Consider the following 20,439-nt stretch of genomic DNA (forward strand, 5'->3'; position numbering starts at 1 on the left):
TGTTTGTAGTGCCTCTGCCATCTCCAGAGGCTGTTTTAATTTTCTTCTGTCCCTGCCAACGTGTGCTTCCCTGTCGTCAGCACACCCCTCTTCAGGAGCCTCTTCTGGCTCCGTCTCTGACCCCGTGCTCCCTGGGCTTCTCCGTGGGATTGTTTACCCTCCACACACTTCTCTCTCTCTCTCTCTCTCTCTCCTCCCTTCCTCACTGTTGGCCACCATATTTATCTTCACCGGCTGATGTTTGTTGCTGACATCATCAGCCAGTCTTAATTGAATAAAGATGCGGCTGATGAGCCATGCGGGTTCCCCTTCTTGCTCCCGCTGTGCTGCTGATCCCGCTGCAGGTAAGTGTTTTCCATTTATTTCCTTCTTTTGTTTTATGGTGTCCCCTCCTTGCTCCTTCCTGTGACAGAGAGGAAATACAGCAACTTCTTCACCTGTCCTGAGGCAGAACACTGTATCTCATTAAGGTAATGGATGAACTTTGTGGTAATGAAGGGGTATTTGTAGAGGCTCTATGGTCCCAGTGTCTGAGGAGTTGGTAGGGCTTAGGGTCTCCTCCATGCTGGTGGGAACTCTCCATGGTCCTGTCTTACCCTGAAGATGACTGACCATTCACCATGTGCCTCCAGGCCCCAAGGGGGAATCATAGAGTCATTGAGCTAGAAGGGGCTAGGTGCCAGAACACCTGGTCTGTCTCCCCATTTCGGGTGAGGTGTGAAGGCTGGGAGTGAGAACACAGCTGTGGCATGAAGGAGGAGGAGGGGGGCAAGGGGAAGTAGAGGCCAGCTCAGCCAAACCAATTTGTGATTCCTCTTTTGTGAAGGGGACAACGTGAATAGTTTCCCCTTTCATCCTTTGCCCTGTGAGAATAGAACCCAGGTGTCTGGGCTGCCTCACTCTAGGGATCACCTATCAGGCCTTATTCTCCTCCCAGAGCTGGGGGGGAACCCAAGCCTCTGGGCTCCCAGCCCCACTCTGCTCCAACCAAACAGATGCCACCTCCCCGCCCCAATATCAGAGAGAACCCAGGTGTCCGAGCACCCTGCTCTACCCCACCAGACCTGCTGCCCTCCCAGGCCTAGAATAAAATGCAGGGGCTGGTCCCCACTGCTCTAACTTCCTCCAAGATCCCTCCCCCATACCTCCACCCCCCTGACCACTCATAGAACCCAAGTCTCCTGGCACCTTTAGCCCATGCAGTCCCGACCCCCTACCTGATATACGATCGAACCCCTGGGGCTCTTGTACACAGGATGGGGGTTTAGATTTCATAGATTTAATAGATTTTTAGGGTCAGAAGGGACCTCAGTAGATCATCAAGTCCGACCCCCTGCTCTGGGCAGGAAAGAGCACTGGGGTCAGATGAATCAGCTAGGTGCTTGTCTAGTCTCCTCTTAAAGACCTCCCAAGGTAGGGAAGAGCACCACCTCCCTTGGAAGCCCATTCCAGATTTTGGCAACCCTCACCATAAAGAAATTTTTCCTAATGTCTAATCTAAATCTGCTCCCAGTCAGTTTAGTGCCATTGTTCCTAGTAACCCAAAGGGACACCCTGCTAAACAGAGTGTCCCCTATTCCTTGCTGACCCTCCCTGATGAATTTGTAGATGGCCACAAGATCCCCTCTCAGCCTTCTTTTGCAGAGGCTGAAGAGATTCAGATCCCTCAATCTCTCCTTGTAGGATTTAACCTGCAGGCCCTTAACCACACAAGTAGCCCTCCTCTGGACCCTCTTAAGGTTATCTGCATCCCTCTGGAAGTGCAGTGCCCAGAACTGGACACAGTACTCCAGCTGCGGTCTCACCAATACCTCATAGAGGGGAAGTATTGCCTCCTTAGACCTGCTCGTGATGCACCTTCTAATGCATGAAAGAGTGCAGTTGACTTTACTTATCACTTTGTTACATTGATGACTCATGTTCATTTTGGAGTCAGCTCTCAGATCCCTTTCTGTTGCTGCGCTGCTTAGAAAGTCACCTCCCAGCCTGTAGGTATGTTGGTGATGCAGCACTTTCCACTTTATCTTTGTTAAACTGCATGCTATTCTGTTTTGCCCACTTTCCCAACCTGTCCAAATCTGCCTGAATCTGTTCCCTGGCCTCCACTGTGTTTATTTTGCCCCATAATTTGGTGTCATCCATGAGTTTGGACAGAGTGCTTTCCATGCCCAAGTCACTGACGAAGATATTGAACAGCTCTGGTCCAAGGACCAAACCTTGGGGAGCTCCACTGCCCACATCTTTCCAGGTTGAAAACGACTCATCCACCACCACCCTCTGGGTGCATCTCATAAGCCAATTCTCCACCAACCTGACCATGTAATAATCGGTCACAATCACTTGAGTTTGGACAGAGTGCTTTCCATGCCCAAGTCACTGACGAAGATATTGAACAGCTCTGGTCCAAGGACCAAACCTTGGGGAGCTCCACTGCCCACATCTTTCCAGGTTGAAAACGACTCATCCACCACCACCCTCTGGGTGCATCTCATAAGCCAATTCTCCACCAACCTGACCATGTAATAATCGGTCACAATCACTTAATTTATTTGTAAGAATGGGATGCAACACTGTATCAAAGGCCTTTTTAAAATCCAAGTAGATGACATCTACTTCAACTCTTGCATCTAAGCATTTTGTGACCTGGTCATAAAAAAGAAACAAGGTTAGTCAGGCAGGACCTACCTGCTATGAAGCTATACTGGTGACCCTTCAGCATTATTTTTCCTACTGGACTCCCACAAATGAGATCCTTAATAATTTTTTCAAAGGTTTTACCACAGATAGAGGTGAGGCTAACTGGCCTATAGTTACCCAGATCATCCTTTCTCCCCTTCTTGAAAACAGGGGCCACATTGACCCTTTTCCAGTCCTCTGGGACCCATTCCGAGTGCCACGAGTGCTCAAACAGCCTCACCAGTGGTTCTGCTATGACACTGGCCAATTCCTTCAGCATGCTTGGATGAAGATCGTCTGGGCCTGCTGACTTAAACACATCCAGCCCCTCCAAATGCCCCTTCACTAGGTCAGAGCTCACTGTTGGTGGGCTGGAGTCCCTTTTGTGCCTGTCTATAGCTCCTTTCAGAGATAAGTCTTTATGCATGTTTAGGTATACAAATGCAAAGAACTCATGTAGGAGCTCAGCTTTGTCCCTCCTATCTGTTACCAATTGCCCTAGTCTGACCTATAGGGGCCCTATGTTACCCTGTGCCTACTTTTTGCTCCCTATATACCAAAGAAGGACTTTTTGTTGTCTTTAATTTTTGTAGCCAGCCTGAGTTCCATGTCTGCTTTGGCCTTCCTGATTCCCTGCAAGTGCGAGCCAAGCAGGTGTATTCCTCCTTGGTGGCTGCCCCCAGCTTCCACAGTCTGGATGTCTCCCTTTTCCCCTGCAGGCTCTCCTGGATTTCTCTGCTCAGCCAAGTGGGTTTCTTGGCTCTTTTGCCTTCCTTTATGTACACTGGGATGGTTCCCTTTTGTTCCTGAAGGATCATTCCCTTGAGGAATACCCACCCTTCCTGGACTCCCATCTCACTTCCTGGACTCCTGCCCTTCAGTGCCTCACTTACTAATCTCCTGAGCTAATTGAAGTTAGCCTTTCTGAAGTCTAGCACTTCTGCCCTACTAGTTATGTTTCCCATCTTTCATCAGTCGTCGGATAGTGAATTCTAACAACTGGTGGTGGCTATCCCCTAGGTTACCTTTTATCTGCAGATCACCCACCAGGCCAAGTGGGATCATATACCTTCTGCATTAAGTGAAGGTCCGGTATGCTGGTTAGGAACCTAAATGAACGGGCAGATGTAGCTGATTGCTCCTCCCAGACTGTGTCACGGTAGTTTAGGTCACCCATGACAACCATGTCCCTTGAGTGTAATGCCTCTGAGAGCTGCCTCGAGAAATCCAGGTCTAACTCATCCTACTGGTGTGGCAGTCTGTAATAGACCCCCATGACCAAGTCCTTTTCACCCCGACCCCCTTGTATTCTGACCCACTGTTCCTCAATTTGCCCCTCTTCCAATCCCATCTTGTTTATTGAAGACATGTATTGCTCCTTAACATAAAGAGCAATGCCCCCCCTCCCTTTTTCCCCACTCTGTCTCATCTGTGCAGCCTATAGCCCTCATTGCCCACTGCCCAATCATGGGTAGGGCCCCACCAGGTTTCTGTTAACCCAACCAGGTCAAACTCTTTGTTTGCAAGCAGGAGTGTGAGTTCCTCCTGCTTTTTCCCTATGCTTCTGGCATTAGTTCAGAGACACCTAAGCCCTCCAATGGGTGCCCTTGGTGCCCCCCTGTCCTGATGCCTAATGGGCTCCTTAGTGGGCTGTTCCAGCTCGTGGCTCATGGTTCATTGTTCCTAGGTTCACCCTGTCTTCAGCATCTCCATCCCCCCGACAAAACTAGTTTAAAGCTCTGCGTAGAGCAGCCAACCTGCAAGAGAACAGATGCTTATCTTTTGAAGAGAGATGTAGCCCACCACATCCCAGCATGCCCCCTTAGTCCCAGCATGCCCCCTAAATTGAAATGTTGGGTGTTATTTTTGTGTCAATCAATCATTCTCATGAAATGCTCAGTGCACTATTTGTAGTAAATCACTGCACGGGGTGCTGCCTAACAATCCACTGTGCTGATCTCTTCATACTAAATTACAGCAGAGGGCACCACACACTACTAATCCTTGTTATAAACCACTCATATCTGTAATTTACAGCTATATTCATTCATTAATTTAATTAATTTTTATACATATTTTTACTTTTTTTTTTGCATTTTTTCCACCAATAGTTTTTAATTTTTGTATTCTTATTTTATTCTTATTCTTTTCATTCCTATCTTTATTTTTATTCTTATGTTATTTTTTATGTTCCTATTTCTATGTCATCAAGTAAACTTTTTTTCCTGTGTAAATCCACTTAAAAAAAATTTCATTCAAACATCTACCCCGATGAACAGGGCACTGAAATTCTCCGCTTATAATATACTCACCAATCTGCACCCCATGAATTTCTTATATATATCTCTTCGTGTGCATATTGGAGTGAGTCTTGTGGTCTCTGTTCACCTGCATATTGGTGTTGTGGAAACACACGCAGCATACTTTTGGGTCAGGTCAGCAGAAGCTTTTATTTAAATGAAATTACAGCTGTAGGGGGGACCCCAAAGTGACATGGATTTCCCAAGCACTTGGAAGGGGTTCCCCTCAAGAGCAAAATCAGGAGGCTTATATACTTTTTAACAAATCGCTACAACTCATCATCATATAGTGGAGTTTGCTAGAAAAAGCAGCTACAAACACTAGCTCATTGCTGCTTTGTTGTTATCAGGATGGGAATTATGGGGGAGACAAGGTTAGCTCACAAAGCGAGAACTAACACTCCCTTTTTGCCTCTGGAGATCAGAGTTTGTACATACTTTTTTCTGCTATCTTAAGGCCGCGGTGAGCGAAGCAGTTGCAGAGGAGTTACAAAGAACAAACACTTTCTCTTATCTGTTCTACTGTACAGAGCCAGCAATTCTCCACAAAGCGGTTATGTCATCTTATAACTCGTATGATCAAAGTTTAAGGCATTTATTTTTTTTCTGATTCCACATTGGGGTCCACATACCAAGCACATACCACATACCAAATCCACATACCAACCAGCCAAGCTCCCCCCACCCCACATTAACAAGAGATCCTGGCCTTCTGACTGGACATACCCCATCCCAGACAGGAGCAGAGAGCTGCTTCATGACCACCTCCCCTCTTCCCAAGCAGGGTGCTGAAGTTCTCCGAGCACTTATAATATATGCATGAGTCAGCACCCTGTGAATTTCTTCATTTTTCTGGGTGCTGAGTGAATGTGATCAGTGATAGGAAATGTATTTTAATATCCTTGCTGCATTACACTCCCCATAAACACAAATCAAAGGAAAACCTGTAGACTTCAGCCCTCTCTGGCTCCTACCGCCTCCCCACCACCTGCTTGCGCCAAGGGGGTTGAATAGGTAGGGCTTTTAAATAGGGTCATTAGTATTATAACAGCCCTGTTCTTTACATTTCAATTCCTACAAACCCCAGGTTCCTGGAAACACCCTTCCTGCAAAAGCTTGGGGTTTTAGGTTTGTTAGGGATTACCCCTGAAATCCGTCAAGCACTCGGTGGATAAAAAGCAGGCACTGAGCAGAAGACTGAATGGACGAACCCCAAATTTCCCCTCCCTCAAACCCAATAGATCCCCCAGGAGCGTTGGCGATGCATAAGAGGTGCACGCAGGTGCATGTGCACCTCCTGAGATTAGCCACTGCTGACACTACTGGCAGCGCCTCCGGACAGTCAGCGTTCGTCACCACCCCCCCTCACCACCGGCACAGCTGTTCGCATGTGTGGGTGGTCGCCGATCACCGGTTGGCACTCACCACCCCCCAACCCTCTCTGCCAACAACTCCATGGCCACCTACAGGAGCTTCCTACTCGACATGCAGTCCACACGCAGTCGCCGTGCCCCCCCAGCCTCAGGAGGCCCTCTGACGTTCATGCCCAGGAGCACAGCTGAGTGACTGATAGGTCAATTGATAGGTCAGACAGTGTGAGTGGGGGAAGGTGTTTGGCAGCATGTACTTGGCAGTGGTCAAGAACAAAACAACTTCAAAACCAGTCAGGTAAAAGTTTGACTAATGGTAATTGCCCCTAATGCTCCAAGCCAGCAAATCCCCCTGCCCACCAACACTGAGCTGTCTGAGCAGTTGAGACATAGCAAGTGAGGGAATGAATGGTGACAAAACTCACCCACTATTTATAAAGCAAGTGCACTTAAGGCTCATGATCGGGTTCACAGAACTCCACTCATCAGGTTCACATAAAGCCAGCGTGGAAATTAATGGTGTTGGGGAAAGAATTACACTGCAGGCAGCTGAAAAGTGATGCTTTGGAGGTACAGGGCACAGGGCCATAGGGGTTCCTTATGGTTCTCGGTGGGAAAAGTCTGGGGACTTTTGCTGCCAGCTGTCTGGACAGCAAGGGAACATTGGGGACCCATTAAACTCCTAATAGGTGTTGAATGCTCAGAGCAGAACCCATCCAACTTGACAGGCAGGGTCAGGCTTCTCTACACCAGGCATGGCACAGCAGCTGTGGGGGAAACCCTGCTCTGCCATCCCCACTCCTCAAAAAATCCCTGGCATGGCACAACACCACTCACAGCATTAATCCCAAGTGAGGTGAGCAGCATTTAATAGCATGCTTCATTGTGCAGTATTTCTATAATGCTGCTGTGGTTGTCAGCGTACACCATGCACATCACTATCCTCGATAATGGAGAAGGGAGCACATACAGCAAACTCTGACTGACCTCCAGGGTCAGGGCTGGGACCCAGACGCCTGGATTCTCTCCAGCTCTGGGAGGGGAGTGGGGGATGGTGTGTGAGAGCAGGGGGAGCAGGAAACCTGGACACCTGGGCTCTCTCCAGCTCTGGGAGGGGAGTGGGAGCTGGAGGCATAGGGCAGTGGGGCTGGGGGCTGGGATGCCTGGGTTCTCTCCCAGCTGGGAAATGAGTGAGTAGGTTTATAACAATGTGGAGGAGGGGAGGAGGGGGTTGGGAGCCTGAACACCTGGCTCCTTTCCTGGCACTGGGAAGTAAGGGGGTTTAGGACAGATCGGCTTGGGAGAGAGAACCCAGGTGTTTGAGATCTGAGCTAATCCTGAGATCCTGCTGCCATCCTGCTCCCCAACTCTCTGCCCTAAGCCACAGCCCCAGAGGAATCTCCTGGGTTCTCTTCTCCCAGAGCTTTGGCACGCACCCGGAGGGCATCAGCATAAAGCTCATCCACAACCTGGAAGAACTGGAAGACGGTGATGATGAAAGAGCACACGGCGAATACTAGCATACCAATCAGACCTATCAACCCTTGAAGTATATTACCTGCTGTGAGGATCCAGGCTTGCTGTATAAAGTGAAACGTTACGTCTTCAATTTTTGATGATCTCATCACTCCCTTCAGCTCATCCACAGGCAGGTTGGCCCATCTGGCTGTACGGCTCAGGGACTCTTCATCCAGGCCCAAGTGCTTGTAGAAGGCAATTGTGGAGACCAGCAGGAGCTGGATATTGCATTTCAGGGAGACATTGGGAACAGGAATGGCAATGGCACCGGCACCACCTGAGGCCAGGGCTATGAGAAAGGTCAACTTCTTCAGCTCAGCTCTCTTCTTCTTCAGGATTTCCTCAGAGAAGTTGGGCAGGCTCAGCAGAAACACCAGCCTCTTCAGATGGGGAAGATCCTGTTCTAGGGTGTCCTCAAGTTGGTGAAAATCAAACTTCTCTATTTCCCAGTTGGAGAGAAGAAAAACCTTTGGACTGGAGACTCCCATGACTTGCAGCTGTCTCCTGCAGTCCTCCCGGATCGTCTGGAGAGTGTCATCTTCACTGTAGGTATTACCATGGGTTTTTCTTTCATTCTCTAAATCTTGGTCGACTTTGGCCCGCACAAAATAGAACTTCTTCTTCATCCTCTGGATCTCCCGGGCCAGGTCAGCGTGGCTGGATCGAAACCGCTCTGAGCTAATAATGATGAAGAAGTCATAGGTACTGAAATTCACATTAGTCAGGTAGGTCTTTGGCTTGAAATTCATGGATCCAATACCAGGCAGGTCATAGAATTTGACGTTAGGGTAGCGGGGACAGTCATAAGGTGTGGGTTCCTTTGTTGTTTCCTTCACCCCAGTTTCAGCTGCTCTTGTCTCTCCAGGTCTCACCCCCCGGATGGCATTGATGAAAGAGGATTTCCCAGCACCAGTTTCCCCCGTGACAGCAATCTTCAGCATGGTGGTTTCCAATGATTCCAACTCTTTTTGCGCTTGACTGGTTGCTTCTTGGAAATCCCAGGAGCAGAAAAATGACTCGACTGACTCATAGATCTTGAAAGCTGTGGTCAGATCCTGGTCCGAGTTTAAATATTGATACGGACTCATGGTCTGCAGGAAAGCTTTCAGTAGTGTCCATTTCTGAAAGGTATCGGGACAGGAGAGCTATGGTAGGTGCATGTTTAGAGGACAGGGAAAAAATACCAATCACAGCACAATCTCTCCCCTCCTCTCCCCCTGGTCCTGCCCTGCCCCACACACAACATACTTGTGTTTCCTGCATGGGCTTTGTCAGGGCTCCAAGCACTGGCCAGGACAGCTGGGTTCTTCCCAGGTCTAGGTTTGAGGGAACATGGCGGGGGGTGTCTAACCCGATGCACCCCATTCCCCTCCCAAGACTGGGGAGGGAACCCAGGCATCCTGTCTCCCTGCAGCCCTGCTCTAACCATCTGCACCCCTCTCTCCTCCCACGTCTCCCTCTGGGTGCCCAGACACCTGGGTTCCACCCCGTACTCTGGGAAGGGAGTGAAGTCTGGTGGATTAGATAAGGGGTCTGGGAGCCTGGACATCTGTCCCAGCTGGGAGGAAGGAGCTGTGGGCCAGGACTCCTGGGTCCTCTATGGACCCTGGGAGTGGGCTGGGGTATGGCTGATAAGAGCAGGGGGAGCCTTGGAGAGGAAAAGCCACATAGAGCAGCTGTAGCTCAGCTTCACTGCTACTGCCATGGTCTCACACAACATCTCTGCATCCCAGAGCCTGAAGTTGGTTCCTTATTCCAGTTCCCAGTTTCTCTCCCAAAGCCAGTCCTTACACCGTTAAAGATAGAGAGTAGTGAATGACACGGGCTAAAGAGTTCAGGAAAAATGCTTATTAATATAACAACAAATATCAAGTACAAAGCCCCCCAAAGAGATCTGAAATATGCGGTATTTATGGGGTAAAATCCATTTCAGATTGTCCCAAAATCAATGTCTACAACAGAGGGGGACACTTCTGAATAAGTCTGAGCAGGACGCTGTCCCACCTGAAGTTTGCTTTCTGCATGCCAGTCTTCCCACCGATGCCTCCCACCCCACCCCAGGCCTGTGCACTCTGTATATAGCACTGAATAAGGAACTGCATTTGGATTGGGATTATGGGTGGAAATCCTTTTGCATCACCCCACAAACCACCCTCCCTACCCACAGTGAGTCTAGGGAACTACAGGCCAATCAGTTTGACCTCAATCCCTGGAAAGACCTTGGAAAAAATCATCAAAGAAACCATCAACAAGAGGATAATGGAAGGCAACGTTCTGAAACATAGCCAACATGGCTTTGTTGTGGGTAGGTCTTGCTTGACAAACCTCATTTCCTTCTATGACTAGGTGACATATAACCTGGAAAGGAGAAGAGGTTGATGTCATATATTTAGATTTCAAAAAAGCCTTTGCCTTGGTCTCCCCTGACGTCCTCATGGTAAAACTGGGGGACTGCAGCCTCGACAACCTTGTGGTCCGAAGGCTGAGGCACTGGCTCCGTGGTCGGACCCAGAGTGATAGTCGATGGAACAGAGTCAACGTGGCACATGGTGACCAGTGGCATCCCCCAACGCTCAGTACTCAGACCAGTCCTCTTTAATATATTCATAAATTATCTGGATTCATGTGTCAGAAGCAGACTGGCTAAGTTTGCATACAACAACAAATTATGGGGAACTGTGGTCACGCTAGAGGATAGGCTGGCAATTCAGGTCAACCTGGGCAGGCTTGCAAGGTGGGCAAATCAAAACCTGATGACATTCAACAAGGAGAAATGCAAGGTGCTGCACCTCAGCGGAAAGAACCCACATCACACTTAAAGGCTTAGCAGTGCTGCACTCACTAGCACCACGATCAAAAGAGACTGGGGGTCATGGCTGATCACAAGATGAATATGAGCCACCAACGCGATGCTGCATCCAGCACAGCAAATAAAACTCTGGCTTGCATCTACCGATGCATCTCAAGCAAGACCCAAGAAGTCATCCTCCCACAGTACTTGGTCCACTCAGTCTTGGTGAGGCCGCAGCTGCAGTGCTGTATCCAATTCTGGGCTCCACATTTTAGAAAGGATTTGAAGAAGCTTGAGAGAGTCCAGGGGAGAGTCATACACATGATTAGAGGTCAAGAGAACAGGCCTTATGTGGAGAGACTGAGAGACATGGGACTCTTCATCCTGGAGAAGCGGAAGCTCAGGGGTGACTTGGTGGCAGCCTATAAGTATGTAAGTGGCGTGCATGGGTAACTGGGAGAATGCCTATTCACCAGGGCACTCCAAGGGAAGACAAGGCCCAATTGTCACAAACTGCTGGAAGAACACTTTAGACTGGACATAAGGAAAAACTTCTTTACCGTCTGATTCTCCAGAGTCTGGAATAGACTCCTCCCTCGTGGGTGACTGGTGCCTCTTGAGTCGGGGGGGGGCACGTGTCATCAATCAGTGCCTGGGGTGGGATCTGGCAGCCAATCTTACTCACCAAAAAGCAGCCACATTGGTTCTGGAAGTCCTGCAGCCACTTCTGGAAGAGGTGCGGCTGCTTTTGCCGGTGGCCCTGCTCCCCGGCCAGCCCTTGTAGGGTGGGCACTGGTGATCCCGCCTGCCCCCCTGCCTGCCGGCTAAACAGGGAGTGTGGCCTGACAGGGGGTGCACTGGTGCTTTCAGGGGGGTGCATGTCCTACATGTCACCACTGCCGCCAGTGGTGGTGCAAGCTCCTACTATGGATACCTTTAAGAAATGCTTGGATGCATATCTTGCTGGGGTGATCTGACCCCAGGTGCCTTCCTGCTCCTTGGGCAGGGGGCTGGACCCTATGATCTCATGAGGTCCCTTCCTGCCCTGATGTCTATGAAATCTATCCCTGAGTTGGCAGCCTGGCACACAAAAACTGAGCTCCAGGTCAGGCAAGACTCTGTCCAGGCTTCTTCAGAAGATTCCTCTTATGACAGAGCCATGTGTTTTGGGGGTGACCCAAAAGGATTTCCACCTGTAATTTTAGCCTAAACACAGCTCCTTATTCAGTGCTATATACTCTGCTGGGGCATGTTTGTGACCCAGGGTTAGCTGTGATGCCCCTTGGCAGTTGCAGACTCTTCTCTGGCTCAGTCTCTATCAACCCCTCCCTCCCCCCTTAATTGCTCACCCATCAAGTCCTGTTCTTACTATAGGTTGAATAAGGGAGGGTTGCTATGGGCCTTAGTCCATTTGCAGCACTACAGGGTCTTTCTTGGACTCCCAACAGCTTTGATTTGATCAGGTGAGTCTCACATTAGCCCACTGTGCCACCTCTAAGCAGCCTATCAGACTACTTGCACCTGTAAAGGAGCAGGCACCACCAGGTGCCCTGCTACCTTAGCAGATAGGCCTGGAGGCCATCAGTGGGCAGACTGGCACACAAAAACCAAGCTCTGGGTGGGGCAGCACCCTGCTGAGACTTATTCATAGATTCATAGATGTTAGGGTCGGAAGGGACCTCAACAGATCATCGAGTCTGACCCCCTGCATAGGCAGGAAAGATTGTTCTCCAATTAGTTCTGGGTCCCAGTCTCCATGTGGCTGGGAGGCAGCTGCCCAGCAGCCAGGATAGCTTTGCTTACCCCTTATAGCCCCCGACTGCCTAGGCTGATGAGGAGCAATTTGCTCCTGGTCAGTGTCTATATGTGCGCTTTGGCACATTAGTTTGTCTACAGGTACTAGAAAACATCACATTAGACTAATCTACTGGGCAGTAATTGCTGCACACATGTAGACGCTGATGCTTTACTGTGCATTAGATCAGTCTAATGTGCAGTAATGCATCTTGTGCAGATGCACCCAGTATATCTGTATTAGGGTACAGTAAATTCATTAACTCCACCCTAAGACAGTGCTATTGTCAGGTTTGACCTAGAAACCACTACACATAGCCCAAGCAAAAGTCTCTGTTATGTAACTAATGCCCATCTGCAATGATAAGGAGGAGACAGTCTTAGATAAAGGAGGCTTGAAAACAAAAGCAGAATCAGAGGACTAGGGCAAAGAGCTGATTTGAATATTGAGAATCACACCCCTGGGTGGGGAGAAAGTATGCTAATGAAACATACATGTATGGAAATGAGATACATAGCTAAAACACAGGTGTAGAGACATGCTCAGTAAAGAACTCCTTGCATCACTCCCTTATAACCAATTAGCAAACAAGAATGCTTATGAAGGTCCAATACTCCTGTATAAAAGATGCTTAGAATTAAAAATCTGTGTGCTTGTTACGTGAAATTATTCTGCTTGCACCTTGTATTGCTAGCAATAAATCTTTATAATTTCACCCCTGGTATCTTTATTGGCTTTTGCATACCGGGCACGATCCCAGACTTGAGCTGGGGCTCAACACTTGGACCTATTCGTCATGCATCTGCTGATGCACGATAACGTGCCATTGGCTTTTCTGATGGCTTCGTCACACTGCTGACTCATGTTCATCCTGGAGTCCACTAGGATCCCTTCCGCTTCCGTGCCACCAAGCAGGTCACTCCCTAGGCTGTAGGTGTGCTGCACATTTTTCCTCCCTAGGTGCAGCACTTTGCATTTCTCCTTGTTGAACTGCATTCTGTTGTTTTCTGCCCACTTGTCCAACCTGTCCAGGTCTGCTTGCAGCTGTTCCCTGCCCTCCGGCGTGTCCACTTCTCCCCAGAAGTGTATCTGGTGTCACAGACATGTGTCTTGGGGTTTCCTGAAAAGGCTTGCTCCCTGTAATCCCAGCCTACTCTCAGGTCTTTTTTTCAGGGCTAGCTATGTAGTTGACACATTACTAGTAAATCTGCATTTTGGATGAAACTCTTGAGTCCATGTCATTCATTACTGACACCCTTTAACTGTGTAAGGAATTGCTTTGGAAATGAACCTGGAATAAGGAACCAATGTCAGACACCTAAAGAAGGCTTGAATGGAGTCTCAGACCCCAGGCAGGATCCCCCAGGTCCTCTATTCACCCCCAAAGCCCTCAATCCACCCCCCTCACTTCCTTTTGCTGCTACAGACACTTCCAGCTCAGACTGGAGGCGCAAGATGCAGGCTGGGATGCAGGACAGCTCAGGACACCCCAGCCTACCTGCCCCCTCCAATCACCCCCATGCCCTCTGTCTAGGCACCTACCTCATCTCCAGCCATTTGAGACTGGCTGTTTCCCATGGCTGCTGCAGCTGGAGGAAGTGTTTGGGGCAAAAGTCAGGCCCAGGACCTGAAATTAAAATGAATAAGATAACATGATCACTGTTAGACCCTGACTGCATGCGGTGCCCAACGGCTATGGAGACAACAGTCCAATTACCCATGGATCCTTTTACTCATTAGCCAGAGCAGAGCAGGGACCAAACACCAGCACACATTGCTCACTACAGCTTTATTCAGAATGGAGACAGCTTCGGGCCAGCTCCCTCACCGATAGAATAGAGGGAGCTGCAATGAACAATAGTTTTTTTTCCCATATTTATACACTTTGGTTTATACTTATTAACATTTACTCGACCTCCGTCCCACCTTCTGTTCCACCCATTACTCCTCCCATCTCAAGCTCTGCCTCTGTTTACTGTTTGCTTCATTAGCATGGCATTGAGTATGCATTTCACTCATTTACATATCTTGCTATGTCAAAAGGTGAGCACTTATAGACCACTGAGGGTACTACTACAACCTATGCCCATTGTGAGGGAACCATTTGCACAGGTTGCTTTAGACGTAATAGCTCCACTACCATGGAGCTCTGCAGGCCATCAGTTAATTTTAGTATCGATAGATTATGCATCCAGGTTCCCGGATGCCATACCTCTGTGGGCGGTCATGGGGCTAAGGTAGCAGAGGAGCTTATGAAATGTGTGGCAAGGGTTGGTATTCCGAAGGAGATAGTGACCGACCAAGGGTCGAATTCTATGTCTCTAGTGTTAAGCACCATGTGTAAGGTTCTCCAGATCTGTCATTTAAAAACCGCAGTATATCACCCTTAGACAATTGGGTTAGTTGAATGGTTTAATGGGACCTTGAAGGGGATGTCATGTAGATGTGCTCAAGCTGAACCCCGGAGGTGGAACCTGTTGGTACCCACCTTGCTATTTGCAATAAGAGATGCCCCACAGGCATCTTTAGGGTATTTGCCATTCAAGCTGGTATACGGGCCCAGGCCTTGAAGTGTATTAGACATGCTGAGAGAAGGATGGGAGGCAGAACCAGAGCCGGGGAAAATTGCATCAGATCATTTGAAGGACTTAAAATGTCACCTGCAAATAGGGAGGAACGTAACATGCAAAAATTTGGGGCGAGTACAGCACAAGCAGAGAGAAAGATATAATGTTAATTCAAAAGAAAGGGAACTCCAGGCGGACCAAAAGGTGTTGGTATTACTACCGAGCTCAACTAGCAAGTTTTTGACATGTAGGCAGGGCCCTTTTGAGGTGACAAGAAGAGTAGGGCCGGTAGATTATGGGATATTGCACCCAGGGGCCAAGAAGGAAAAGTGTGGAATGAACCTGAGGGCTTGTTTATCTCCCCTGACTCAGATTCAGAGGAGTATGGGAGTCAGATGGGGGAAAGCCCTGGGGAAATAGGAACCATCAACAAGGTTCCCATGGGGAGCCAATTAGATGAGAGTCAGCAAAAACAATTGTGGCAGGTGATTAAAGACTTTGATGATGTTTTCAGCAAAAATCCAGGGAAAGCCTTAGGGGTAAAACATAAAATTATCATGCAAGAGACACAAATAACCCAGGAGAAATGGAGGAGGATTCCTCATCATCATTGTCAACTGATTAAGAAAGAATTAGAAAGGATGTTAGCTCAGGGGATTGTTACCCCGTCGCGCAGCCCATGGCGTAGCCCATTGGTCACGGTTCCTAAGCTGGATGGAACCTTACGTTTGTGTATAGGCTTTCAGAAATTGAATGTGAAGACCCAATTTGACGTGTTCCCTATGCCTCAGGTTAGTGAACTAGTGGAATGTATAGGACAGGTGAAATTTATATCCACACTAGATTTGGCAAAAGGATACTGGCAGGAACCTCTTAGAGCAGAGGACCAACCTAAAATAGCCTTCGGGACACCCTGAGGGCTATCTGAGTTTAAAAGGATGCCATTTGGACTTAATGGGGTGGCAGCCACATTTCAAAGGTTAGTGGATTGGTTGTTAGCTCCCCATATGGGTTATGCATCGGCCTATATTGATGATATAGTAATTTATACAGAGAGCTGGGAGCAGCATTTGAGGGCGTTAAGAGCAGTCTTACAAATTTGACAGCCAACCCTAAGAAATGCATGCTGGGAAAAACTGAAACTAAATATTTAGGATTCCTGGTTGGGCAGAGATGTGTGAGGCAACTGGCAGACAAAGTTCAAGCCAGTAGAAAATATCAGAAGAATATCAGAATAAGAAACAGATGAGGGCCTTTCTGGGGCTCGCCAGTAATTATAGCCGTTTTATACCGCATTTCGTGGAGATAGCAACACTCTAGTTAATGCTACCAAGGGCAAGACAGCCTACCAGATTGAATGGCATGATGTTCTTCAGAAGGCCTTTGAAGACCTCAAGCAAGCCTTGTGCAAGGATGCATTACTTCATACCCTCAATTTCTTGCTACTTTTCACCTTGCAAAGAGATGCATCAGCGTTAGCTTTGAGACCTGTTTTGTCCCAGGAGGTTGACGGAGTGGAATGACTGGTGGCATACACCAGCAGGAAGCTGAGCGAGCATGAAACAAAGTACTGCACAGTTGAATGTGAGTGTCTCGCCATTCATGGAGGGGATGACTACTTCCACTACTATTTGTTGGGCCATGAATTTAAATTAATAACTGATCATGTCATTCACCCTTCAGATGGCTGAACACAGCAAAGACGGACAATGCTCACATTATGCAGCGGGCGCCAGCACTCCAACCATTTTGGTTCTGTGTTGCGTACAGGCCAGGGAGATTGAACATGGTGGCTGACTTCCTGTCCTGATGTGAAATGTATAGTGAGAAGAAGGCAAGCAAAGGAGAAGAGGGAAGAGATGTCAAAAGCCCGGATGTGAACCAAAAAAGAAGAAAGATACAAGCACCTAGCAGTGTCTTGAGGAGCGGGATGTGTGAGGAAAGAGAAGAGCCCCAGGGAAGTAAAATGGACCTACCTGAGTTGCAAAGAACTCTGCAGGGCTCCTTCTTTGCCCGGTGCTTCAGGAGGGGAGGAGCAGTCAGCCAGAACTCCAGGAAAAAAGGGAGACCAGGGACAGGCAAAAAGGTAACACCAGTAACTGGAAGGGAGTGACTCAGGCAGAGAGATGGCAGGGATAGCCACAAGCACTGAGAAAGCAACAGAGACTGGGTTTAAGAGAAGCAACTCTGTGGAGGGAGCGGCCAGGGGAGGAAACCTTGAAGGAAACACCCAGAGAGAAACTGAAACTGCCCCAGGCAGTTAGAAGGTGCTGTAAAGATCCAAACAGCAGGGCTGAAGAAACAGGGTACCTTAAACTTGTGAATATAAGGGCAGTAGAAGTGCCAGTGTGTTTTCGTTCTCCTTTTGTTATAGTGAGAGGGAAGTCATCTCAGATCGATAGTGCATTTGCAACTATCAGGACAACAGGCTAGTAGAGGAACTGGCTAGGATTAATGGCAGGTCTGTGCCAGGCTCCAAGCGAGGTGAAGTGCAACCAGGCCCATCGGGGCTATTGATTGGCCAGATTTAGAGATCCACAGAGCATTTTGTACAGCTTGAAGGCAGATTGCCGAGGAAACTGAACTAACACCCGGTGGAATAGGTGAGGGTGTAGGGGCTGGGGGAGCCCTCCCTACACTAAGACAGAGTGCAAGAGCGAAAGCGTCAAAATCCACATGCTCCAGCATTCTATTTACTCTCATAACAACAAGTCGTGGCAGACGAGAGCGTGGACGTGTGGGGGAGTCTAGCAAGACGTCACGGTGGACTTTGGCCTGTTAGCCAAGGTGTAAAAACTTTCTTGGTGCAGAAGACAGAGTAAGAAAGAAAAAAAGGAAAAAACCACTCAGACAGGCGATGAGCACCAGAGACTGACGACACATAGAACGATAGAGACAAGCCCCTACCACAGATAGGGGTGGGCTTTGGGGGTGAAAGCCCGCCATTTGACACTTATCTCGTTCCTCGCTGTAGCTGGTTCACAGCACACAGACTCACACAGATTCACTTGCTGCTTTTCCCTCAGAAAATGGTTGACACAGTTAAAATGGTTACTTAGCATAAGCAAATGGCTGGCTTAGATATCATTCTGCCTTGGGGTCAGCAGCTCTGCTAGGCCACAGGTAAAGCCTTTGTATTCAGCTGCAAATCCAGTGCTTCTTAATAATTCAAATTATTGTCACCCTAACAATCACTTCCAAGAAATAGGAGAGGAGGATCCCCTGGCCAGGAGCCAGGGCTGGTCAAGAGCTTTGCCTCACTACCATTTGGCTGGAATAGGCAGCGAAGTCAGAGGGGGAACTTTTGGGAGGCACCAACACAGAGGGCAGAAGTAACTCGACACCTGCCAGGTTCCCTTCTATGATGGAGGAGGATGGGCTGGAAGAAATAGAATGGTTTCATTTGGAGAAGAGAAGACCAGGGAGAAGATTTGTCCTCAGTCTATTCCAGTTTAGTGTGACCCTTGTGGGCCTCACTCCCCTCCCAGAGCTGGAGGGAACCCAGGCATCCAGGATCCAGTCCCCTCCTCCCACTGCCTCATGGTCCACAGCCAGGAATAGAACCCAGGTATCCTTGGTGGTGTCATGCATATCATGGACCTGGAATGCATCATGTGCACTGCCTTGGCCACTGAGTGTCACAACTGGGGATGAAGGATGTTCCTGTTCATGTGATGTCCTGCAGTGGGACCAGTGGCAGGGAGGGTGGGGGGTGACTGATGTGCTAGCATGACCCAGCCTGAGCCCGTTCACCCCTCCCTCTATCCCCAAATCCATACATCCCCCCCCAACCCTGAGCTCATCATCCATCCATCCAACATTCCCCTTATAACCTATATCCTCACACATGCATCCATTTTCCCACCCATTCAGTACACGATCCTTGATTCATCCCACTATCCCCATATAAAATCTACATACTTTTGTCCATCCCTCCATCCAACTGCCCACATCCTAGCTCATCATCCATCCATCCATCCATCCATCCACCCACTCACCCACAAACTCTTCAACCTGTCCAACCACACACCCATCCCATCCCATCCCATCCCATCCAACCTGAGCTGAGAGAGCATCACTGGTTTGCAGACCAGCTGCCTCAGGGGGGACAGGACAGAAGCTTCTGTTAGCAAGCACCTACTGCATCTGATGCTGGGAAGGGTGGGAAGAAAGGAAGAGCTCTAAGGAGGAGGGGAATGGATGGGGGTGATGCTGGTAAGAACTGATGAATGGTCCATTAGACCCCTGGAGATGAACGAGGTAGTTGACACCTGGAGCTGATGCCATCATGAATCCACCACCCCTGCTGCATCCACAGATGGTGCAATTAATCGTTCATCTCTGGAGGAGCCTTCCCTGACAAAAAACCCTTCAACCTCCAACTGAAACATGAAAAAGACACCCAGATACTGGGCTGGGGTAGGCACATATCAGCTTACCTGTAGCACAACTTCATGCTTCATTGACACAAGGGTCTCCCCATATTACACCTCCCTCCATCCCCCACCTGAAGCCCATGGCTTCATTTTCAGTGGAAGATGGAGAATCTCCTCCCCCAAGGCATTTTCTTGCCACCACTTTGTGAAATGCCCTCTCTGACCTGAGGGTGTAACCCTGGAGTCTGGTGTAGTCCTAACATACTATACACCTCTCCCCACCCACAAGTAGGAAAGAACTCAGGTGTCCTAGTTTCCCAACACTCCCTCTGCTCAAACCCACTATGTCCCACTCAAGCTGGGAGAGAACCCAAGTGTCCCAGCTCTTCCAGCTTTATCCCACCAGACCACAGTCCCTGGCCTCTGGTTCCATCTGTACCACCTCTTATTTGAGTGACATTCCTTTGCTGACCATGGAGTGAGCTGACCAAGTGAACTACAAGTTCATTTGACCTCAGTACTTTTTGCTGCCATGGCAGGGGGTCAGAATTCATGATCTGCTCAGGTCCCTTCCAACCCTATGAAACTACGAAGTTAGAGACCCTAGTCAGGACCCTCCCCCCAGTACACGATCCACCCCCCTAACATCCCTCCAATCACCCCTACCCTTCTTTTTCCTGCTACAGGCCCTTACAGTCAAAACTGGGGCCCTGAAGCGGGAGCTGAGGTGCAGGACAGCTCAGGACACCCCAGACTGCCTGACCCCTCCCATCACTACCATGCCCATTGTCTAGGCACCTACCCTATCTCCAGCCTCCGTTTCCCCATGACTCTTACTTGCTTTGGATCAAAACTGGCAGTTCCCCATGGCTGCAGCTTCCGGGGGAGCTGCCACAGGGCAAAAGTCAGTCCCAGGCAAATGCACCCAAAGCAAAGCATAAGCCAACATGACTATTTCCCCAAAATAAAAGAGGAACAGCCAATGGCAAGGAAACAGGGCTGAGATAAACCATTGCTTCACTGCAGTCTTGCTGCAAAGGGCAGGG

The 20,439-nt window shown here is 48.9% G+C and overlaps 1 protein-coding gene across 2 annotated transcripts; it reads right to left on the reverse strand.

Annotated features, from left to right (window-relative positions):
• Positions 1-5,117: 5,117 nt before the first annotated feature.
• Positions 5,118-20,260, reverse strand: LOC102375643 (T-cell-specific guanine nucleotide triphosphate-binding protein 1-like). Of its 2 annotated transcripts, none has more exons than XM_025216456.1 (3): positions 20,196-20,260; positions 13,993-14,077; positions 5,118-8,985 (listed from the first exon to the last, which is right to left on the reverse strand). In XM_025216456.1, exons 2-3 carry the CDS (start codon positions 14,026-14,028, stop codon positions 7,723-7,725), a joined length of 1,299 nt encoding a protein of 432 aa, XP_025072241.1. In that variant the 5' UTR covers positions 14,029-14,077; positions 20,196-20,260; the 3' UTR covers positions 5,118-7,722. The 2 variants fall into 2 exon arrangements, with proteins under 2 accessions (XP_025072241.1, XP_025072240.1); XM_025216455.1 differs by lacking the exon at positions 20,196-20,260 and adding an exon at positions 16,994-17,162.
• Positions 20,261-20,439: the final 179 nt, after the last annotated feature.

This window comes from Alligator sinensis, unplaced genomic scaffold (assembly GCF_000455745.1).
Source record: "Alligator sinensis unplaced genomic scaffold, ASM45574v1 scaffold850_1, whole genome shotgun sequence".
Lineage (NCBI taxonomy): Eukaryota > Metazoa > Chordata > Crocodylia > Alligatoridae > Alligator > Alligator sinensis.

Bases quoted from the DNA above. Each gene is read 5' to 3' on its own strand.
- LOC102375643 (XM_025216456.1), bottom strand. From the start codon at position 14,028: ATGGGAAACAGCCAGTCTCAAATGGCTGGAGATGAG. The intron at 8,986-13,992 runs GTAGGTGCCTAG...GATACCTTTCAG, and splicing joins CTCAAATGGCTGGAGATGAG to AAATGGACACTACTGAAAGC.